We start from the raw sequence: 23351 nt of genomic DNA, 5'->3' as shown, positions 1-23351 counted from the left end.
AACTCAGTGAGACTCTGTCTCTAATTAAAATACAAAGGGCTAGGGATGTGGCTCAGTGGTTAAGTGTCCCTGGGTTCAGTCTCTGGTACCAAATAAATAAATAAATAAATAAATAAATAAATAAATAAATAAAACAAAACAAGAATTGCCTGGTGGAATGGTGAGAAAGTGGGAATTTGTTTATTAATTCCAGTTCCCCATTGTTTGAGGGCTGCTCCTGGGGTTGTTACCTGAACAGGTGCCTGGGCCAGAGGAGGCTTCAGGCAGAGAGAGGAAGGTATGCGAGGTTAGGAAGTTGCTAGAGAATTTCTGTTCTGAGGAGATATGAGGAAGGCAGGAAGTGTCTCCTTCAGGTCATATCTATGGCACTGCTTTTCCCAATCCTTTTAGCTAGTTGTGTTAATACTGTTGGGGTCTCCACTGACCCAATTTTAGTTGATTTTTTTTTTTTTTTTTTTTTTAGTACCAAGGATTGAACTGAGGGCACTCAACCACTGAGCCACATCCCAAGCCCTATTTTTTTGTATTTTATTTAGAGACAGGGTCTCCCTGAGGTGCTTAGCACCTCACCATTGTTGAGGCTGGCTTTGAATTCTTTTTTTTTTTTTTTTAATATTTATTTATTTTTGTTTTCGGCAGACACAACATCTTTGTTTGTATGTGGTGCTGAAGATTGAACCTGGGCCGCACGCATGCCAGGCGAGCGCGCTACCGCTTGAGCCACATCCCCAGCCCCTGGCTTTGAATTCTTGATCTTTCTGTCTCAGCCTTCCAAGCTGCTGAGATTACAGTGGCGTGGTCCATTGAGCCTGGCCTCAGTTGATTTTTAAAGCACTTCTGACTTTTGTAAGACTCAATATTGCTGGAAACTGGGTGTGGTGTTGCATGCCTGTAACCCCTGGGACTCAGAAGGCTGAGGCAGGAGGACCACAAGTTTGGGATCAGCTTCATCAGCAACTTAGTGAGGCCCTGTCTTAAAGTAAAAACTAAAAAAAAATCTTGAGATGTAGCTCAGTGGCAAAATATCCCTGGAATCAATCCTCAGTTTTTTTTTAAAAAATCAATTTTGCTTGACATTCATTTTTTTCTTAGGCATCTTTCAAAATATAGCTATAAATTTACTATTTTTTTTTTGTACCACAGATTGAACGAACCTAGGGGTGCTTAACCATTGAGACAATCTCCAGCTTCCCCCTGCAATTTTTAAAAAATTTGATTTAGAGACAGGGCCTCATTGCTGAGGCTGGCTTTGAACTTGCAATCCTTTGCCTCAGCTTCCTGAGTTGTTGGGATCACAGGCATGCACCACAACTCTAAAACATGATTAGCACATTCACTGGTGGGAACAAGTTGGGGAGGGGTGATTTGTCAGTACAAGAGGGGGATTTATTTGAACTGATTGGTTTAAGCCAAGAGGGTGTACATGTTGAACTACATGGTTTCCCAACACGTTATCAACCACCATAAACTACTGGGAGGGTCATCTGGCATCCCAGGTAAATTTACTAATTTTTAAATTAGTAATTTTTAAATTTACTAATTTTTAAAAAGATAGCAGAAGACACTTTTAATTGTGATATTAGATGCTTTTATAAGACACATTATGAATACTTTATGATTTTTCCTCCATGTCTATATAACAATTTAGTGATTTTATCATTTAGAAATCATTCATTATCTTTAGGAACATATAAAATAAGACTGGCTTTCATTGAAAAGATTTGAGAAATCTGGATTTCTTATTTTCTGCCTGTTAGAGCAAAGAGAAGAAAATTTTAGAGGAGAAGATTAATTCAAAGAGGCAGCAGAATCTAGGCAAATAATGATTAAATTGATTATGTAAGATATATCTTATCTTTTGATTCCTCAGATGACAATATCCTAGATGATTTTCTTTCTTTCTTTTTTTCTTTTTCTTTTTTTTTTTTTTTATACTGGGAATTGAACACAGGGACACTTAACCACTGAGCCCAGTCCTTTTTTTATTTTTTTAAATTTTATTATAGATAGGGTCTCTCTGAGTTGCTAAGTGCCTTGTTAAGTTGCTGAGCTGGCTTTGAACTGGCGCAGACCCTCCTGCCTCAGCCTCCCAAATGGCTTGCACTACCTTGCCTGGCTATGATTTTCTGAAAGTCAAGAATTAATGATTTAGACATATATGAATATACTACAGTGAATTTCACCATCATGTATACCCACAAGACACTAAACTAAAAAAAAATATAAGTATATAGTAGAAAGATCAGTTAGAGTAGAGGGAAGGGAACAGGGGTGGGAGGAAGAAATGGGAAGGAGAAAAAAGTAAAAAAAAAAAAAAAGAAAAAATTCAGGTTTACTGAGGTAGAATTTATATATTATAAATAACTCTTTAAGTGTACAGTTGTCTTTTTTTATTCAAATACATGTAGACATGTACCTTCCACCATAATAAAGATGTGGAATATACCCATAAAAAAGAATGATTTAGAAGTATGTTTTTTTTGGTACTGGGGATTGAACCCAGGGGTGCTTAACTACTGAGTGATATCTCCTGTCTTTTTGAGATAGGCTCTTGCTAAGTTGCTTAGGGCTTCCCTAAATTGCTGAGGCTGGCCTTGAAATTTTGATCCTTCTGCCACAGCTGGGATTATAGGCATATGCCACTGTGCCTAGCTAGAAAAATGTTTTTATAGATAAAAAGGAAACATAGTATTTTTATCTGAGTAGTTACTCAGGAAGATGATTTCAATCACACAGTGTTCTAGTACAAGGGCTTAAAACCTTCTTATTTTGCAAAAAAGATATATGACAATATTCTTTTTAACTCTTTGGGATTTTTGTGCAAAATTTACTGGAAATCAATTGTAAATGGATGAAGACAAGTTTTATCTTTAAAACTAGGAAAATCTGAAATAAAATTTTGGACTGATAATACTTTTTTTTTTTTAATATTTCTAACAAAGTTCCTACTTCTATCCACTTACAGATGAGTCTGTTAGATGGTAAATGCTGGTAACTGTTCTTCATGGGCTACTCATGGTGAAAAGGCTAAGAGTAATCTAGTTAGTCACCAACCACCAACGCAGTTCCATGTTCTCTCTCACTTCAGGACCTCTGCTCCTGGTGTTTGCTATGTCCAGAATGTTCTTCCCCTCACACTTGGTCCAGATTAAACCAGACAGTCTACAGATCTCAATTTAAATACCACTTCCTCAGGTAGCTTGTTACTGATCCTGCAGACGGGGTTAGGTCCCTTTTAAAATAAACTCCCCAAACACCCTGTTCCCCTCTGTAGTAATGTGGACACTTGTCATCAGTGAATTAATTATTGGCAATTAGTTGCCGAAAGCCCATCTTCCCACCAGACTGTAAGCTCCTTGAGGTCAGTTACTGTTATGCTCGAATTCGGGACCCCCAAAAGACCACCAGAGACCAAGATCGATGTAAACAGCAAAGAGGTGTTTATTGTGAGCTAGCTCGGTCCTCCGCGTGCACACACACAGCAACTGGGGACGCTGAGAGGCCCCGAGCCCAGGGTTTCCAGCAGTTTTATACATTCTTTGGAGAAGGCAGGGACCCCCACATACATCATAGCATCTCTTAGCAAATCATCACACACCACGGGAAAATCAAATAACAACTCTAAAACATGATTAGCACATTCACTGGTGGGAACAAGTTGGGGAGGGGTGATTGGTCAGTAAAAGAGGGGGATTTATTTGAACTGATTGGTTTAAGCCACGAGGGGTGTACGTGCTGAACTACATGGTTTCCCAACACGTTATCAACCACCATAAACTACTGGGAGGGTCATCTGGCATCCCAGGTATTTCCCTGTCTCATGCTGATTGGTGGCTGCTAGGGGGTTACTATGGGTCTCCACCTAGCCTGACTGAGTCAGGGACACCTGGTGCAGCAGATCTCTCCTGTTATTTGTAGATAAACCACTTAGCAGGGTGGGAATGTGCCTAGGAGTGTTCTGTGGGTCTTTCCAAGGACAAAGGTAATGTCCCTTCCTTGGACAGGCTTTGCTCTGAGGTAGAGGCTGGTTTTTCATTACCTTCTATCTCTGTTCACACTGCATACCCAGAGCCTAGTGAAGCACATAGTAGGGATGCTATAATATTTCTTCAATTGCCTGGTTTGATTCTGTACCAATGGAGTAGGACCAAATGGTGATAATTGGCAGTGGAGTATAAAATCCCTGACTGAATGAAGCCCTTGTATTGATGCTTTATCTGGAGCACTAAACTCTCTGGAACACCTCAAACTGGAGGTGGTTATGGGCCTGAAGACACGGAAAGGCTCCTTACCTAATGGGTTCCTGTGTAAACAATACAGGCCAATAAAGCAGGCAAAGAAAGACAAAGCAGGCGAATGAGGAAAACTGATACACATGGAAATAGGAGTTAACCTTTAGTAATGCAAACAAAATAAATAATAAATCAACACAACAGCATGTGCAAATACAGCATGTGCTCTTGGCCATTAGGATGACAGGTTTAAGAGAATGTCAAAACCCTGGATGAGTATGCAAAATTTAAGGACCACCCTTGGTGAGGTGAATCTCTGGGGTTAAGCCTCAATTCCTCATCTGTGTAATGGGACCAGTAATACAATCTCTTAAATTTGGCCTGAGGCTATGGTCATGTGGGGAAAGTGTTGACCAAACCATTTAGCTCTTAGTAGTATCAGGGGAGCTGGGTTCAAGTTCTGATTATGCTACTCATTTATGGCTACTCATTTATGGAGTTATTTAACCTTCCCAAATCTCATCCTCAGGGTACAATGGGAGAAATAAAGTATCTACCTTGGGCTGGGGGTGTGGCTCAAGAGGTAGCGTGCTCGCTCGCCTGGCATGGGTGCGGCTCGGGTTCTATCCTCAGCACCACATACCAACAAAGATGTTGTGTCCGCCAAAAACTAACTAACTAACTAAATATTAAAAAAAAAAGAGTATCTACCTTACAGAGTAAATGCAAGGTGTGTGTTAGGTCTTTACATTGAAGGTCTGTGAAACCCTCAGAGTTGCTTCTATTATTATTATTGTTAATTTTGAAACCAGATCACAGGAAAGTAGGTAAAAAGAGAAAGTCCTCTGTGCGTGGAAAGGGGAGGGAAGGAAATAGAAGAATGTAGACAATTGCCAATAATATTTTCACGAAGGTGTGCATTATTTCCAGTGCCCATAATCAGTCACTGGCCTCTTTAGGGGTTGATCCCTTGCTGCCGTGGAGCTACATGGCTTGAGCTTCATCCCGAATGTTTTCAGTTCCTCCTATCTGAATGTGCCTAAGAGAGAGAAAGAGTGAGTTAATTTTGTAGAATCAAGAATCTGGGTGTCCAGCCCTAGGCCATTGTTTTTTGTCAGCTCAGGCTGCTGTAATGTGGACTAGGTGGTTTATTAACAGCATTAATTTATTTCTCACAGCTCTGGAGCCTGGAAGGCCAAGACCAAGGGGCCAGCATGGTTGGGCAGACTGCTGATTTCTCTTTGTATCCTCACATAGTGGAGAGCAAAGAGAAGCAAGCTCTTGTGACTTATAAAGAGCACCAACCCCCTCCCCCACACACATAAGGGCTCCACCGTCATGACCTCAACTAACCCTAACCACCTCCCAAAGGCCCAACACCTAATTCTTAATTCTGTCACAAGGAGGGGTTAGGGGTAGGGTTTCAACATATGAATTTTGGGAGGACACAATCTACAATAATTTTTCTTTTTTTAAAAATTTGACAAGAATTTTGCCAAATTGCCCAGAATGATCTTGAATTTGTGATTGTCCTGCCCCAACCTCCCCAGTCCCTGGGATTAGAGGAGTGTGCCCAGCTTCTTCTTATTTCTGAATACAAGGGAGGCTGACCTGCAAACAAAGGGGAGTCACACTGTAGAACCAAAAGTTTGGCAGCTGAAGGTATCAAAGATGATGGCTTTTCCTACAGACTGTGTCCCCGTGTTTTATCCTTCCTCAGCAACCTAAACCTTCTTTGCTAGACACATGTGGTCACCTCCAGTTAAGGGAACATTTTTAGCCTGGTGTGGTGGTACGTGCCTGTAGTCCCAGCAGCTTGTGAGACTGACTCAGGAGGATCTTAAGGTTCAGGCCAGCCTGGGCAACTTAGTGAGACCCTGTCTCAAAAACAACAAAACAACCCCCCAACAAACAAACAAAAAACAAGGAGCTGGGTGGGATGTAACATAAGTAAATTTAACAAATTACATTTTTAGGTCCTTTTGCTGGTAGATATAGTCTTATAGCTAAGTTCTAGCAAAAAAATAAAATGCAATCTGACTTCTAAGAAGTGTCCTTAAAAAGAGGGGCATGTTCATATTTTCTCGTTCACTGGAAAACAGGTGTGATTGCCTGTGGCTCAAGCAGCCATCTTGGACCACCTGGTATTAGGACAGGAATCTGAGAGGAAGGAATCTGAGTGAGAGGAAGCTGTTCTATACTTTAAAAGGAGTTTGTGTACAAAAGAGAGAAGCTTCTAAATTGTTTGGCATGCTAATCATTTTTGTTATGTAGATTTAAAATTGAAGGAGTGGATTGGGTGAGGTTAACAACAGTGGGTAAGCCTCCTTTGCATAATAATATCTTTTCCAGCTGAATACCAAGGTTACAGGAAGTTAGTCATAATTTAGAAGGAGAATTTAGGATTCTTGGTGTCCCAAGCTCCAGAGCTCAGGCGTGTTTTTGACTAGAGTCCTGGACCTTAGACATAGCTCACCTCTCTCTGTTGGGAGCTGTTGTAACAAGTGAAGCAAACATAAATCAGGGTATATTTACACTGGAGAAGCACTTTGCTCCAGAGCCTCATTCAGGATCTTTCATTTTCATGAGACCTTCCTGCCCTTTAGGTCTGTGGTGGGTCCTCACTGAGTTCCCACACACTGTGCAGGCCTCACTCTTAGTTATGGTCTCCTGGTATCTGTCTGTTCTCTGTTAGATGGAAGCCTCTCAAAAGGCAGGATGTACATCCAAAGACTCCTCAAAACAATGAGCATTGTGCCAGGCACAGAAGATGCACCAAAGTGCTTGTTAAAATAAGCAGAAAGGTGCTATTCCGAATGAGACAAAGCAAGGTTCCTCTGAACTACACAGAAAACCAGATACATTTGAAACTGCTGTTCCTCACTAGGACTAATTATTTGAGGCCCTCAGACCTTAGTATATGAGATAAAGTATTGTTTTTCTTCTACTGAATATCCCCTTGCAAATAAAAGTCCCACAGGACAAGGAATACGGCTGAAACTGGACAGACCAGTTGCCAGGAGAGCTAGATTTATTTTTGGATTTATATCATAAACCTGACCTCCAGGGGAAGAAGGAACTTGTCAATTTCACTTTTTTGCTTGGATCAGAAGATTGAACCTGGCAGAGAGATACAGTTTGGGACTAGGAGTTCTCTGGAATTTCTAACCTTCTCTGGGCTTGGGAGGAGTCTGGAGAAAGAAAATGCAACACTTGAATGGTGTCCATGCTTATGACAGGCCCTGCATGCCAACTAGGGGGAGAGAAAATACTTGCTAAGCAAAGTAACTGGAAAGTGGCTGCTCATATTTTAAACTAAACTACATGGTTGAAATCCAGAATAATGTAGAGTTTTGGACCAATGACCACTTGGAAATAAGTTTTCTGGCTGGAAAGTAGCATTTGGTGTTAGGGATGGAAAGGACTATTGCAATGCTTTTTCCCTGGGCACTTTGCATTGCCAGATACTGGGGGGGGGGGGGCATCTCAAGCATATTTACTTACTCCAACAGATTTCTCAATAATTCCCCAAACAGAAAGAAGTTGACAAACTTGACGGTTGCTTGTGGCCAGGTAGGGTTAGGAAAACCCAGCCAGGCTGAGCCTCATGGTAACATGCCCGTCCTGTCGGGTCCCTGGTGGATGAACACTTAGGGCACACGGAAACTGTGGCAAGTGCTGCATGAAGCACAGTCTGGACAAGTGTCACAAGTCCAGCTGGGCAAATTCCCAGGATGCCAGATCACAAGGGCTGTTTCCAGGAAGGCCTGACCCTGGCTGTTTATACCCTCTTCCCCTGAAACTCAGCGAAGCTCACAAATCTATTGACCTGTAGGCTACTGAAGAAATTTCCAAAGAGCCCCTGGGCAATGTCTAACTTTATGGCATTGGAGACTGGAGGTTATAGTCCTCATGGGACAAAGGCAGAATTAGACTCCAAAAAATCTGGCCTTGAAACTAAGCTCTGTCATTTTCCAGCCAAAGGAGACCAGGCAAGTCACAAGCTCATGGAGTGTCTATTGTCTACCTGTAAAGTGGGAAGGTCTAGCCTATCTATTTCACAAAATTTGAGAATAAATGAGATGAGGCGTTTCTTCTATTCTCTTCAACTGCCAGAGGGTAATGTTTCTAATTTAACCACAGAAGAGTTTTAGAGACTCCATCTACTTTAATTCTGGCAACAATTCTTGGGTGTGGATATTATTTTTATCCCCATTTTACAGAGGGGAAAACTGGACCTCAGACAAGTCAAGTCTTCTTCAAGGTTATACCACTAGGTGGCAGACCCAGGATTTAATCCAGGCTGTCCAGCTCTCAAGAGCCTGTGGGAACACTGCACTAATTCCCAGTAGGAGAAGGTAACAGTTCTTTTAGAGGTGTGCTTCATTTGTCTGGACAACCACAAATACTTTGTTCTTGTTTCAACACTCAGTCTGGGCTTTTTTGTCTGAGGACAATGGAGAGAGGCAAAGGCTTCTAAAGTGGGGGTAGCATGGTCAGGTTTGCTGCACAGGCCAGCATAGGGTGTGGACAAAGCAGGAGTTGATAGGTTTATTCATATAATCCAGGAGAGAAGCCCTAAGGGAGCAGAGCTAATCTTTTCAGGACAACTAGGCCAGCCAGAGATGGGTGGGGGGTGGGGAGGAGGAGGAGGAGGAGAAAGGGTTTTACAATCTGCTTTGAGAAAAGAATCCTTCCCCATGCAGCCAGTGTCCCATATGGGGGAAATAAAGCACTGAAGGTTATATGTTCCAGATACGATAATCTTGGTTTTCTTGGGGTGAGTGCAGCAGACCACCTTGTGCTATTGAGGAGCTGGTGTGATACAGCCCTGTGGGACCCTGGCCCTGGGCAGAGTCCTTGAACATCTGGCAGGACCCTTTGCTGAGCTGTCCTCTCCAAGCGGGCACCCGGGAGATCTCTGTCCTTCCTCTGATCCATCTGTGGGATCTCTGCATCCTCAGACTGCCTTTTCTTCTTCATCAAATGGGCCCAGGCCCTTTTGACCACTTTTTCCAAGATTGTGAGGCCACAGAGAAACTGTCCCATGGCCTTCCAGTTCAAAGCGGATAGCCAGGACACCTACGTTCCAATCCAGGGTCACTGGAACCACAGGATTACAGGTGCTCATGACCATACGTACAGGAACTCTCCCTAACAGGTGCTACCTCACCTTGTCCCCTCGAGACTTCTCCCCAGCAGCTGCTGTGGAACTCAGGTGTCACCCTCAGAGAACTCTGAAAGAAATGAATGCTCCCACGCCTCACTCCAGTGCAGGTCACAGTCCTCCCTTGAGTGTCACCTGGTGATTTCTCTGTGCCCTGGGTGTTGTTTCATCGGAGGAACAGATTTCTCAGCGCCTTTGTGCGATAGCATTGTCATCTGAAAAATGGGACTAAGAGTATTTTTCCTAATTCCTTCTTCTGGCTGTTGTGAGAATTCAAGCACTTGAGCTAAGAGCTCTACAATGCCTAAGGCTTCATTATTAGCCAGGTGAGTATTCTTGGTGGGTTTAAGGCTGCTGAAGCTCTCTTAGGTTTCGGCAGGCGGAAGAGCCAAGAGAAAGTTACTCTTTATCCCAGTCTCTCCTGGAGTCCACTCGGGCGGAGCATAGGAGTGTCGCTCCTCAGTGGGGGGGTTGACCACGAGCCGCCCCTCTTGCCCCTCTCCCATTGGCTTTCACCTGCCAGAGGGTCGGTCGCTACAGGCTTCTCGGCGCGTCAGTCAGGCCCGCCGGGCCCCGCCCCGCTCCTCCCCGGGGTTTATAACGGGAATTCCCATGGCCCGGGCTCAGGCATCCAACCTGCTCAGGCAGCCGTGGCCGGGCCGAGCGCCGCGTGAGCCGCGCGTCGAGCACACGCTCGCGCTCCAGCTCCCCGCCTTCGCTGTTCATGACCGACAGTGTCCTCTGGCTGCAGCCTCCGCCAGACCCCGCCGCAGGCCCGCTGCCTGCTCTCCGCCGCCGCCGCCGCGAGGGCGCCAAGCGTAGGAAGGCAGGCGCGGGGTGTGCCCCGCCCAGCCCACGACCCCTGCCCGCTACCGGCTGCCCGGCCCAGCTGGCACCATGCTGCCCGCGCGCTGCGTCCGCCTGCTTACGCCCCATTTGCTGCTAGTGTTGGTGCAGCTGTCCCCAGCTCGCGGTCACCGCACCACGGGCCCCAGGGTAAGTGCGCCCCGAGCCGCGAGCCCACCTGCGGAGGGAGAGGAGGTCGTTTTGCCGCTCATCCCTGGGGCGGGAGGAAGGGGAAGGGAGGGAGGTGTCAGACCTTGTCCCCCCCCCCCCCCCCCCCCGCCCCGCTCCCCCTCTACTATCCCAGTCCCGGGGCGGGCTTCTTGGCGAAGTTGCAAGAATAAAATTTTCTCCCGTTCCTCCACCCATTTCTGGCAACACAGACCCCCCCCCCACACACACCCTGCGGACTGTCACTGGTGGGTTTTCTTTCCTAGTCTCTTCTATGGCATTTTGCGCCAGAACCCTTACAGGCGCCTCCTGTGTCCGAGGGAAGCTCGCTCACGGCTCGAGTAGGGCTTCCTTGTGGTCTCACACTGCGCCAGTCCAGGCGCGCTGGCGTTCTTGGCAGGCGGCGGGGGGCAGCTCTGCCTGGAGAGTTTTAGGTTACCCGCTAGCCACACAAGGACCTTGTGTTGTTGTTGTTTTAAAAAGCGATCGCTGCTCATAAAACCCACAGCAGATAATTTTAATGCTCTCTCCTGCCGGCACAGCCCTGGAGGAGGGGCAGGGGTGGGGGGCTGTGGAGAGGTTGCGAAGAGCTGCGCGGTGTTCAAGGGTCTCTTCCCCTGGTTTCAGCGCCCAGAGGTTGAATTACTTGTTGAACCTTGGTCCGATTGGAGTTTCTGAACGACACGAAACGTGCCAATTCTGTGCACAGGACAGGCTGTCCAGGGCATTGTAAAATCTCCTGGAACCGACAGCTTTGTGTTCATTTCTGGTCTAGATTATTGCTCTCCCCACCCCCTCCAATTGGTCTAATAAAGAATTTCACTGCCGTAAGAAATGTACTATTAAACCACCTAGTGGTTCGTTTGGCCAAACAATCCAGGCAATCTCTCGCCAAGCATCGGTTTTGGTCAAGGCAGTTGCCTTTTGGGATAGCCGCTTACCTCCCAGTGCAGCTGGGAGTCCCAGCCGTGAAGGTAGCTCAGGATCTTTGTGAAAACAAGATTGGCTCCTTAGCCAACTTGTGGCCTTTCCTGGATAGTCTTCAGCCCTGTTTCCCGGATGACTAGTCCCATTACCACCTGTTCACATTGCAGCTTCTTTATTCATAGCTTTTCCTATATGAGAATCATCTTTATAGCTGTCGTGTGTGGAGGGAAAGCTTTGCAAAGCCCGACAAGCCTTAATGACTGCCCATATGCTGGCCGATTACATCTGAGCCCAGCTATCACTGTGAGATCAGATTTGCAGCCACTTAGGAAAGAAAAGTGTTTGTCCCCGTGTTGGGCTGGCCCTTGCTTTTATGACCAGATGTGCAACAGCAGCAGTTAAAGTGCGGCAGATTAGATCCAGGGCGTGTCATAAATCCTCGACAGCAGGCATTCCCAAAGCTGGGGCAAGTCAGGGCTCTGGGAGTGACTTTTATGGATGCAGATGAGGATGCCTTTTAAATGAAGCTGCTTGGTTTGATATTAGGACTTGAAGCTCTTTAAACTCTGAGGTCAGGCGATCCACAGCGTTCCTTCCAATAATTAGGAACAGTCAAGACAGAGATGCAGACCAGAGCACCCCGACTGAAATCTGGATGCCCGCCCACAGGAGGGTCGAAAGGAGAGAGGCCCTCAGACAAATGGTGGGGGGCTCATTTGCTGCTGGGCATGTCTAACGTCTCAAGCCATATGGCTCTCCTTCCCTGCCTCCTGAAATTGGAGGAAGCAACATTTAGGGGAAAGCTAGGGACTTTGGGGAGAAAGCAGAGATTTTGGTTAAGGTTTCCCTCCAACTTCTTTAGCTTATTAATTTGCTAGAAGTGATGGAACACAGTAGGAACAGCTCTTTTCCTTGTTCTCTTTTCCCATTCTTTCTCTTAAACACACACGCCCATGTGCACAGAGGAACATGTACACTTAATGGTTAGAAAATTCCAAGAGAAAACTGGCATCTTTACTATATGGTTATCTTGTTGCACTATAGGCAACAATAGGTACTACGATCTATGAGTTTTATGAACTTTTGGGCTCGGCACTTCACATGATTTCTGATCCTGAGAACAAATGAGAAGGTGGGTGTTTTTCATGCCATTTTGCAGAAGAGGAAGCTAGACTCATGGAGACTAACCAGTGCTTGAACTACTCATGGTGCATAAATGTGCCGCTGGGAGCCAAAGCCCAGCTCATATGGATTTAAAGGTTGTATGCTTTCCACACCATCCAGAAGCTGCAAGGAGTTTTCATCCAACCAGAGATGCCATTCCTGTTAAAGGGACAGAGGGCTCAGTGAGAAAATTCTGAACCCAGAGGCATTAGGAAATTCTGCAGAGAAAGTGTTAACAATGTTTTTAAGTGTCTGTATTGATAAAGGCTTACGTTTGAACTTCAGCCTATTCCAGAAGACTCCGGCTTCTTGGTGGCCCCACAAGTGTGGCTCTGGTTGAGATCGGTGGCGTCATAGAAGAGCAGAAACATCTGGCTTGTTGCAGAATTCCCTTTGGGCACCCCTAGGTCTCTTCTGTTAATCTTTTGAGTGACAGAGGCTTAAGGATTGGCATCTTTTCCAGCTGGCTTTCTAGGAAACTGAGAACATGCCCTTTCAGTTTAACTTTATCTGGCTCACTAATTGAGCTCCCCTGAGGCCTAGACCCCAATCCTTGCCCCCTTATTTGCTTCCTGCCTTCCTTCATAAAATTCTGACATTTGTTTGACTCTGGAAACCAGCAGCTATCAAGTATCAGATTGGAGGTTATTATGTAGGAAGCACCCGATTTTTGGGTCTCTCAGCTCTGAGCAACTGCCTGCCTACCTGGGATGCTGGGCAGGATTCTTTTAATTACGATGCAGGCAGTTATTTCTTTAATCCTGCATAATTTACTGAAAATGTTTTGGGGAAGGGGAGGGGCTCCCCCAGGCTGATGGAGTCTGTTTGATGGGCAGACCGAGTCAACTACTTTGTTTAATCCTCTGTCTGCCCTTAAAGACAGGGAGCCAGGTGAGGGCAGGGACTGAGACCATCTTGTCCATGCTTATATTCCCAGAGTTTAGCACAGGACCAGGTGCCTGTTGTTGGTGTTTGTGGGCAAACAAATAAATGTAGACAATGCACGTTTAACAGTGATTCACAGGTTCCCTGTTTTTGGTGTTTTAGCATGACCAGAGGCAGGAAATAGATTTTGGGAATTTGAGAAACAGGAGAAAATCAGAAAGTCAAGATGTCTGAATCTTAATTGTTTTAGGCATATTCTTTATTTTCTTTTCCTCTTGATTACTTGATTCATCCTTCAAACCCAGCTCCAGTATCACTACCTAAGAATTTTTCTGCAGCTCCTAATTTTTGGTTAGAATTAATCACTGTCAGCTTTGAACAGCTTCTGTGTCTGGCCTTCTACTAATCTTTCTGTAATGAACATCTTAATATCAGGCTAGGGTCACTGTAGAGTCCAATTCATTTCTATAAATATTGACAGAATGTGAGGAGCATATTGATGAATAAGGTCTCTACTCTGTCCTCAAGGGACTTGCAAGTTGTTTCATTTAACAAGACAGGATCATGCATGAAGTACGACAAAAAGGGGATTCAGTGTGGAGTAAGATGTATTTGCCAAAAGTGAAGCAGCTTCTAGACTTTTCTTTTCCATTGGATTAGTCTGAACCAATGTCTGGACCAGGGTGGGTCCTTGTTCTGGTTAGATGCTCTTCCTATTATCTATGCTCATCAAGAACTCTTCTTTTGCTGGTGCAGGGGTGCATGCCTATAATCCCAGCAACCGGGAAGGCTGAGACAGGAGGATTACAAGTTTGAGGCCAGCTTGGCAACAAAGCGAGATCCTCAGCAACTTAGCAAGGACTTGTCCCAGAATACAAAAAAATGAAAAGGCTGGTAAATGGAAAGGTCAGTGGTAAAGGTAAAGCACCTCTGGGTTCAGTCCCTGATACCAAACAAAAACAGAAACAAAACCCAAAAACAACCGACAAAACAAAACCAAAAAAAAACCCTCTTCTTTTCCATGTGGAGGGATTTAGCTGAGATGCTGCTCAGGTGTTAGGCTGAGAACATGACTTAAACATTTTTGTAAAGCTGACATGAAATTTCAAGAAACAGAATCAAAGAGGCACCAGGGTGGTGGCACATTCCTTTAATTCCAGTGGCTTGAGGCTGAGGCGGGAGAATTGCAAGTTCAAAGCCAGCCTCAACAATTTAGCAAGGTAGTAAGCAAATTAGCAAGACCTGCCTCTATATAAAATACAAAAAAGGGCTGTAGATGTGTCTCAGTGGTTAAGCACCCCTGGGTTCAATCCCCAGTACAAAAGACAAAAACAAAACAAAACAAAAACAAAAACAAAAAACCCCCAAACCCCAATAACAATAACAATAAACCCAAAAACCAAAAAAACAATCAAATAAGCAATGAAGAGGAAACAATCACCTAAGAATCTCTAGGAAATACAATCAAAATGGAAACCTTTTTCCCCATAATTTTTTATTTGTGCGTTAGAGTTGTAAATGGTGGGATTCCTTGTTAAGTATTTGTATATGCACAAAATAATATGGCTGGTATCATTCCCAGTATTTTCCCTTTCTTCTTCCCTCCCTCTGGTCCCTTTCCTCTAGTACTGATCTCCCTTTGATTTTCATGAGACACTCCCCCCGCCCTAACTTTCTGGAAAAGTTTTCAGTATATCAGCTCATCATCTCATGAAGTTGAATATTCACATTCCTCATGGCCCAGCAATTGCACTCCTAGGTATCTACGCCCAAGAAACTGTCGAAACTGTCCTCCTGCAGCCTGGAAAGAGCCCAGATGCCCATCCGTGGGAGGGCGGGTAAATAACTGATGAATTTACACAGTGGAAAGTTACACTCAGCCCAAGTGAACAACAGGGACATGTAAAAATGGAAACGAATACAGTAGCAAATAAAAGAAGTGTACCAAAGATGCAGCATGACATCTTCCATAAACTTGCATAAATAACAACAATTAGAGAAAAACTATTCAGGAATAGCTATATAGCTACAATAAAATGATATGAAAGGAAAATCAAAGTAATAATAGACTCTGACTCAGGGGGAAGTTAGGATGAGGCCAGGGCGTTAGATTGCTGGGGAAACCATATAGTGGTGTGAGTTAGGGCTGATACCTGACCTTTAGAGGGGAGAAAGAGGATGGGTTTGAAGATATTGTCCATTATTCAAGTTCTAATGGTTTATTAAGTACCAAAATGGGCCCTGCATAAATCAATGTTGAGTGTGTGATGAACCAAGGATTACGATTAATTCAATTCTCTGAACCTGATGTCAAATAAACAAATATTCCCAGAGTCAGGGACTCCTTCTGCTCCCCCTTCTCCCTTTCCAGATGTGCATGTGGCCCCATCTAAAATAGCTCACTGGGGAGTGATTGTGTTTTGGGCCAGTGAGACGCAGAGCAGGCTCAGGCCCTGGCATAAATAGACATCAGCTGGTTTGCTGAGCTGCCAGTGGGTAGTCTTCTTCCTCCCTTGCTCAGGGGGTCAACCCTGTGTGTCTGAACCCCTAAATGGCTGGGGGCCAGGGAGGCCTGTTTCTGTTTCCAATGCCCATCTTCATTCCCATCTTCTTGCTTCTCCTCTCTTTGTAGGAGCTGGGGGTGGGGTGCATGGCCCTGCTTAGCAGGTACAGGGTACCCTTTCTCCCCAGACCACATAGAGATTTATTGTTTAGGCAGCCAAGTTCTGGCATTGGTGCTAGTGGTGGGGGATGTCATTGCAGAGGGCCCCCTACCCCCTTCTGTGTTTGTCACTGTGGAGCTGTTTGGGAGAGGACAAGGGTTGAGTTGCTGATGAGAAATTGATCGGAGCAGCCGGTGAGGCCTGCCAAACAGGGTTAGCATTGTGCACAGTACGTGCACTGCGTGGCCATGAGTCACCGAGGGACTAAGAGAATTGGATCTCCATGAACACTTCCAGCCGTTTCCATGAAGGCCCAAAGCAACACAGGTCATTCTAGCAACTAATTGGGTTTTCCTTTGCATCTGACATCATTCTGAAATCAATTGCTAGATCACAACATAACCTTACCTTTGGCTACCACCTAGGCTTGTTAGGTGTGAAGTTCTGCATACTTCACAGGATGTTGCTCTGTTGATTTCGGCCTCCCTTTTCTGAGCCAGGGTGGGGGCAGCCTCTACAAACAGAAAAGGGGAGGCAGCTTGGTGTCTTGTGGAGTCTGTCCTGCCACTAGGAGGATGAGATCTGAGTGAGGTGCTGTGAGATAATGTGTCAGAGGTAATGTGTCATGTGGTGCATTAAAACCTGACAAAGTACCCTAACCTCTGATCAGCTTGGCCCCTCCTCCTTGAAACCCATGTTACACTATCAGCTGCTATAAGGGCTGTTTTTTTTTTTTTTTTTTGATACTGTGGATTGAAGGGAGGGGTGCTTAACCACTGAGCCCCATCCCCTGCCCTCTCTAAGGGCTGATTTTTAAAAGTACTGACAGTGGAAAAAACTGGACTTACTTCCCAGAATGGTCTATGTTTGGGACGAGCTGAGCATCTCCAGGACAGTGCTGGGCATTTAAAATATTTTTTGTGGGTGTTTATTGTGCATCGTCTTGAAAAGTTCTGCAAAGCCCTGGAGAGAGGACACAAAAGGCTGTAATAAGTAAGGGGATGAGGTGGGGAGAATTATGAAAGGAATACATTACTCCTTCAGGAACACGGTGCCCTTGACCAGCTCAAAACAAGACACTAGCGCTGTCCGATGGAACTTTTCACAAGGATAGAAAATTGGATCAGAACTATTCAAAATTAGCCATGGCTATTAAACACTTGAAACATGGTAAATATAACTGAGGAACTGAATTTTTAAAAATATTTATTTATTTATTTATTTACAGGTGGACACAATGTCTTTATTTTACTTTATGTGGTGCTGAGGATCAAACCAAGTGCCTCTCGCATGCTAGGTGAATGCTCTACCGCTGAGCCACAACCCCAGCCCATGAATTCTTAATTAATTTAAATTTAATGTTATAGCCACATGTGGCTAGTGACTACCATATGGACTGTGTGCCCAGCTTTACCTCCGATGGACACCTTCACGTGCCCTGAACTCCATCTGCCCTGAATCACTTCCATCCTGATCTCTATTCCACACACCATTCCCATTTCTGCCTGTCAAAATCCTGCCCATCATTTAAAAAAATTCAAGTGCTGCCTCCACTCCTTTCAGACAGGCCCCAGGGTGAATTCTCTCCGCCTCCTGTGCTTGGCCTCCTCCCATGACAGCGTGTGTCCCCATCTGCCCTGGGTTCCAGCTGACCAGGGTAGCCTTAGCACAGAGGTGATTGCAGATAGACTCAATTTCAGTCTGAACCCGCCCATTCTGAGCCCACTGATTCTGGGCTAGTGGTTTAAGCTCTTGGGACCTCAGTTTTCCGATCTGTCCAGTGGAGAGCACAGCATCTACTTCCCAAGGTGCTGGAGAGGATGGCTAATGAGCATTGTGTTAGCTTCCTATTGCTGGAGTGACAAATTACCACAAAATGAGTGGCTTAAACAACTCACATTTCTGGAAGTCAGATGTGGGTCTCAGTGGGCTAAAAACCAAGAAGGCTAAACTCTCCTGAGGCTCTAGGGGAAAATCCATTCTCTTACCTTTTTCAGCTTCTAGAAGCTGCCTGTAATCCTTGATTCATAGCCTCTACCATCTTCAAGCCGGTGATGGCTGGTTGGGATTGTCTCCTGCTGCCATCCATCTCTCCTGCCCCACCCACCTTCCTTATTTAAAAACCCTTGTAGTTATACTGGTCCCACTTGGATAATGCAGACTAATCTCCCTAGGTTAAGGTTAGCTGATTAACAACCTTCATTCCTCCTGGCCATGTAACATGCATTTTTTAGGATTAAAACACAGACATTTTTTTTGGATCATCATTCTGCCTCCTATATTCATTCAAGATCTAGTAAAGAACGGGCTCATAGAATGTATAGATACACAGGGGCCCTCATTATGACCTGCATCTGCTATTTCTTTCTTTTAGAGTGGGAGTCTCTTATGGTGAAGTGGCTTAATTTTCTTTATAGACTTCATCCTGCCCAAGAGCAGGTGCTTGGTAAATGTTTATTGAATAATGGAATTTTCAATAAATGTAGATGGTTTCTTTCCTCATAAAGATATATTGGACAGTAAAAAGAAGTAAAATTCAAACCAGAATATATGGTCCCCTTTGTGCAAAAAGAAAAAAATGTTGGCTTAGGTATAGAAATGGGTGGATTCTATGTCATGCTATTAGTGGTTATCATGGGGAAATTCAACTCTTATGAGATGCATTTTTTTAAAAAAAAAATATATATATATAGTTGTAGACGGACACAATACCTTTATTTTATTTGTTTGATTTTTATGTGGTGCCAGGGATTGAACCCAGTGCCTCACGTGTGCTAGGTAAGCGCTCTACCACTGAGCCACAGCCCTGGCCCCATGAGATGCATTTTAAGCAATTATTAAACCAATTTTGTTCACAATGAACATCTTTGAATCTTAGAGGAAAATAATAAAGATTGGAATATGCATGATTAAGAACACGTCTCAAACCTGTCTCAATCCAGCCTGATTCCCGAATAAACCCAGGATTCAGTCTACATTTGACACAGTTGGCCTTTGCTTATGTTGGGCTGACTTTAAGGGCTATTTTTATTTTAGTGCTACTTAGGGCTGACTTTTAGTAACTATTAGTGCCAGGCCTCCTGCTCATTTTCAGCAGGCTTTGAACTCAGTCTGCTTTAAAGGAGAGTTTTCAATGAATCTCAGCAGGATATAACTGTAAAAAATGAATTTATTGCTTCTGGTGGGAATATAAATTAGTACAATCACTTTGTAGAATTACAGTTGAAGTTGCACACACTCTTGACCTTGTAATTCTGCTCTGTTATATGCCCTTAAGAAATGCACTTGAATGTGTATGAGGAGACATGTTCAAGGGCGTTCATAGCAGTATTCCTTGGTGTTGTGAAACACTGGAAACTAGCTAAATGCTAAATGCTCGTCAACAGAATAGAAAATAAATTGTGGTATGTCCAAATAATAGACTACTACATAACACTGAAAATGACTAATATAAAGCTACATTCATTATCATGGATCAATTTCATAGTTAAAAGAGAGATAAAAGCAAAGTGCACTAGTATAGACATCATACTACTATTTACATAGAGTTTGAAAGTATGTGGAAACTATACATTATTTGGGGGTGCAAACAGCTGAAAAAATGTATGAGAAAATTAAAGGCAATGATGAATATGAAGCTGCCATTCATGTTTATGTAGGGTGTGAGGGCGAGGTGGGAAAGGAGTATGTTGAAGGGACACACAGAAGGCTTGCACTGAAATGATAATGTATTTATTTATTTAATTTTTGCACTGGGGATTGCACCCAGGGGCATTTAACCACAGAGCTACATCCCTAGCCCTTTTAATTTTTTATTTTGAGATAGGATCTCACTAATTGCTGAGGCTGGCTTTGAACTTGCTATCCTCCTGCCTCAGCCTCACAAACTGCTGGGATTGCAGGTGTGAACCACCATGCCTTGCAATTCATTATTTTCTCAAAGTTATGAGCCATTAGTTTAGGATTTTCAGAGTTGGTAAATACAAATTGAAGATGCCCAGCTAAATTTGAACTATACATGAACAACAAATAATGTTTAATTTAAGTATGACCCAAAACCAAATTTTTTGTCATTTATCTGAAATTCAAATTTAATTGGATATCCTCTAAGTATAACCGACAAGCCTACATTAGTTTCGTTTCTTTTGTGAATTATTTACCCACAGTTTTTGCTAATTTAAAAAAACAGGGGTATAATTTTTATTAAATATTGAAGATATTAATCTGTTTTTCTGTCATTTCTGAAAGATTCCTTTCTTATGTCATATAAAAAGATAATAGTTTAATCTATTAAAATTCTACATCCTTGCCAGGCATGGTGGCGCACATCTATCATTCCAGCAACTTCAGAGGCTGAGGTAGGACAATTGCAAGTTTAAGGCTTGCCTCAGCAACTTAGCAAGGCCCTAAGCAACTTAGCAAGAACCTGTCTCAAATTTTTAAAAATTAAAAGGTCTGGAGATGTGATTCAGTGATAAAGCCCCCTTGGGTTCAATCCCTAGTACCCAAAATAAAACCATTTTTTAAATATCCCTATGTAGCTTATCTGTAATTGTGGTTTTTATCTTTCACGTCAGGCAGAGAAAGGCCTTCCTCTATTAAGGTTATAGAAATTAGAGTGAATAAATTTTTAAAGGCTCGGGTTGTATAAGAAACAAATACAAATAAATATATTATACATTGGTCATCTGTTAATGTTTGCTGTGAATTTCTATGGAACTTTCTGTGAACTAAACTTTTTAATTCAGCTTGTAGATAGAGTATGTATCCTGTGTTTCAGAAATTCCCAATAACATTTGAAAAGAGGATGTGTCAAGTGGACATGTTCTGTAAAGTCAAATGGGGAAATTTATATAAAAAGTGTTACTTGGTAAACAGGCTATCCTGGAAAAGATTAGGACTTTGGCAAAGAATTTAGACTTTTCTTTACCTTTGGGTCCTTTCCATTCACTAAAGAAAAACTTATTTTATTTATTTATTTATTTTTTTGAAACTTAATTACATTTATTGTAAGAAAGTTTTTGAAAATGTTATTGTACATCAAACAGTGCCCTTGTACTAGATAGCAGTGACAACAGCAGAACAATGCAGAAGTAAACAAAGATTAAGAAAAACTTATTTTAAAAAAATATTTTTAGTGTTAAATGGACACAACCTCTTTATTTTATTTATTTATTTTATGTGGTGCTGAGAATCGAACCCGGTGCCTCACGTGTGCTAGGCAAGTGCTCTACCACAGCCACAATCCCAGCGCCCCCCCCCACCTTTTTAATTACCAAATCTTCCAAAGACACACACACACATAAAAGCGAGGGACTAGAATATGTACCTCATGAAGCTTACCTGCTCCAACAACGAACCTCACATGACCAATTCCCTCCATCTTTATCATCTCCCTAGCTCAGATTATCTTGAAGCAAAACTGACATTGTAGCTCATCATCTGCAAATATTTTCCTATATAGACAGTCCTGGATTTATGTTGGTTTGACTTACAATTTTTCAAAGGTGTAAAAATGATACATAAGCAGTAGAAATCATACTTTGAATTTTGAATTCTGATCTTTTCTTGGACTGGAATATGCAGTATGATTCTCTGCTGTGATGACTCAGACCCACAGCTCTGAGTCAGCCACTTGATCACCAGGGTAAATAACCAACACCATAGTGTACTGTGTTGCTAAGCCATGATGTTTGGTAGGTTAGGTGTAGCAAATGCATTTTTTTTTTTTTTTTTTGGTGGTGCTGGGGAGTGAACCCAGGGCCTTGTGCATGTGAGGCAAACGCTCTACCAACTGAGCTATATCCCCAGCCTGCAAATGCATTTTTGACTCAGGATATTTTCAATTTGCAATGAATTTATCCGTATGTACTGTGATTCTAGGTTGAGGAGTAACTGCCTATCTTTAAAAGATCAGGAGCTGGTGGCACACACCTGTAATATCAGTCGCTCAGGAGGCTGAGGCAGGAGGATTGCAAGTTCAAGGCTAGCCACAGCAACTTAGAGAGGCCCTAGCCAACTTAGTGAGACCCTACCTTAAAATAAAACATAAAAATGGCTTTGGATGTGGCTCTGTGGTATGGACCTCTGGGTTCAATCTCTAATACAAAAAAAAAAAAAAAAAAAAAAGATTAGGGTCCATTAAAAACACTACCCACAAAACCATATTGCAACCAAAGAAAATTAGCAATAGTTCCTTGCATTCCTATTGTATTTTGCAACATGTTCTTCTATCCTTTATAGTACTTTATAGTACTTGTAAAATGGTGGTTTGATTAGATATAGGTTTGATATGTATCATTCTTTTTGCCAGTGTATTTTGTGGAAGTTGGTCTGCATTTCCAGTAGGAGGCACAGAACCTTTGTGATGTGAGCACTCCTCGATCATTGTTGGACTCATTACTTTACTGATTTTCAAACAATTGCAGTAACAGTTTGTCCTGAAAAGGGCTTATAACTATTGTGTGTCATTACCAACATCTTCCTTGTTTCTGGGGTTGCTGTGGAGGGGGACTGAAGGGGGTTTGGTGCCATTACTCCCTTCTCAGTTGACTCTGCATGTGATTGCCATTTGAGAGGGAAACTGCCCTGAGTTCTTGGTGGGTGGACTTGGGAGGGGAGCCAGCTCCATTTCTGATGGAAGGGATAAGAGGTTTTACTTGTCTGGTGCCCATTGGGAGGCCTTGAAGGTGTAACTAGATCAGCTTTGTGTGATCTTTGGTGTGTTTATATCAGTTGAAAATTAATTAATTGATTAATTAATTAATTTATTAATGTATTGGGTTTTGAACCCAGGGGTGCTTAATCTCTGAACCACACCACTAGCCCTTTTTGTATTTTATTTAGAGACAAGGTCTCGCTAAATTGCTTAGGGCCTTGCTAAGTTGCTGAGGCTGGCTCTGAACTTGTGATCTTCCTGCCTCAGCTTTCCAAGCAGCTGGGATTACAGCTTCCATGCCTGGCTAGGAATTTATATAACAGGAAACAACGTGTTTTGAACAAAGGGGACTTGTTGGCTTAAGTAACAGGAGGTACAGATGTGAGGCAGGTGTTATGGGCTGAATCCTGTCCTCCTTATATGCATGTATGAAAGCCTCAACCCCCAAACCAGAAAGCAGCTGTGTTTAAAGGTAGGGCCTTTTAAAATTCTTTTCTTTTTTAAGTTTGTATTAGTTTGATATTAACATAGTGTATACATGTACCAAAACATCACATTACCCCATTAATCTAATGATCAATCCCTGTTTTTATGTATCAGTTATAAAAAGAAAAAAGAACCCAGGTGTGGTGGTGGACACC

At 43.2% G+C, this 23351-nt stretch overlaps 1 protein-coding gene and 1 non-coding gene across 13 annotated transcripts in view; one reads left to right on the top strand and one right to left on the bottom strand.

Annotated features, from left to right (window-relative positions):
* Positions 1 to 10026: 10026 nt before the first annotated feature.
* Positions 10027 to 23351, top strand: part of Smoc1 (SPARC related modular calcium binding 1) — a 157033-nt gene continuing 143708 nt past the window's right edge. For all 12 annotated transcript variants that reach the window (XM_071607925.1, XM_071607924.1, XM_071607922.1 and 9 more), the window contains exon 1: positions 10027 to 10395. In XM_071607925.1, the coding sequence (XP_071464026.1) occupies positions 10297 to 10395 (99 nt within the window). In that variant the 5' untranslated portion in view covers positions 10027 to 10296. The remainder of the gene's footprint in view (positions 10396 to 23351) is intronic.
* On the bottom strand, positions 21789 to 21861 carry Trnav-cac (transfer RNA valine (anticodon CAC)). The gene has a single exon. It is a non-coding gene; the product is annotated as a tRNA-Val (tRNA).

This window comes from Marmota flaviventris, chromosome 2 (genome assembly GCF_047511675.1).
Source record: "Marmota flaviventris isolate mMarFla1 chromosome 2, mMarFla1.hap1, whole genome shotgun sequence".
NCBI lineage: Eukaryota > Metazoa > Chordata > Mammalia > Rodentia > Sciuridae > Marmota > Marmota flaviventris.
The sequence above is the reverse complement of the archived record's forward strand: the minus strand, read 5'-3'. Positions and strand labels throughout refer to the sequence as shown.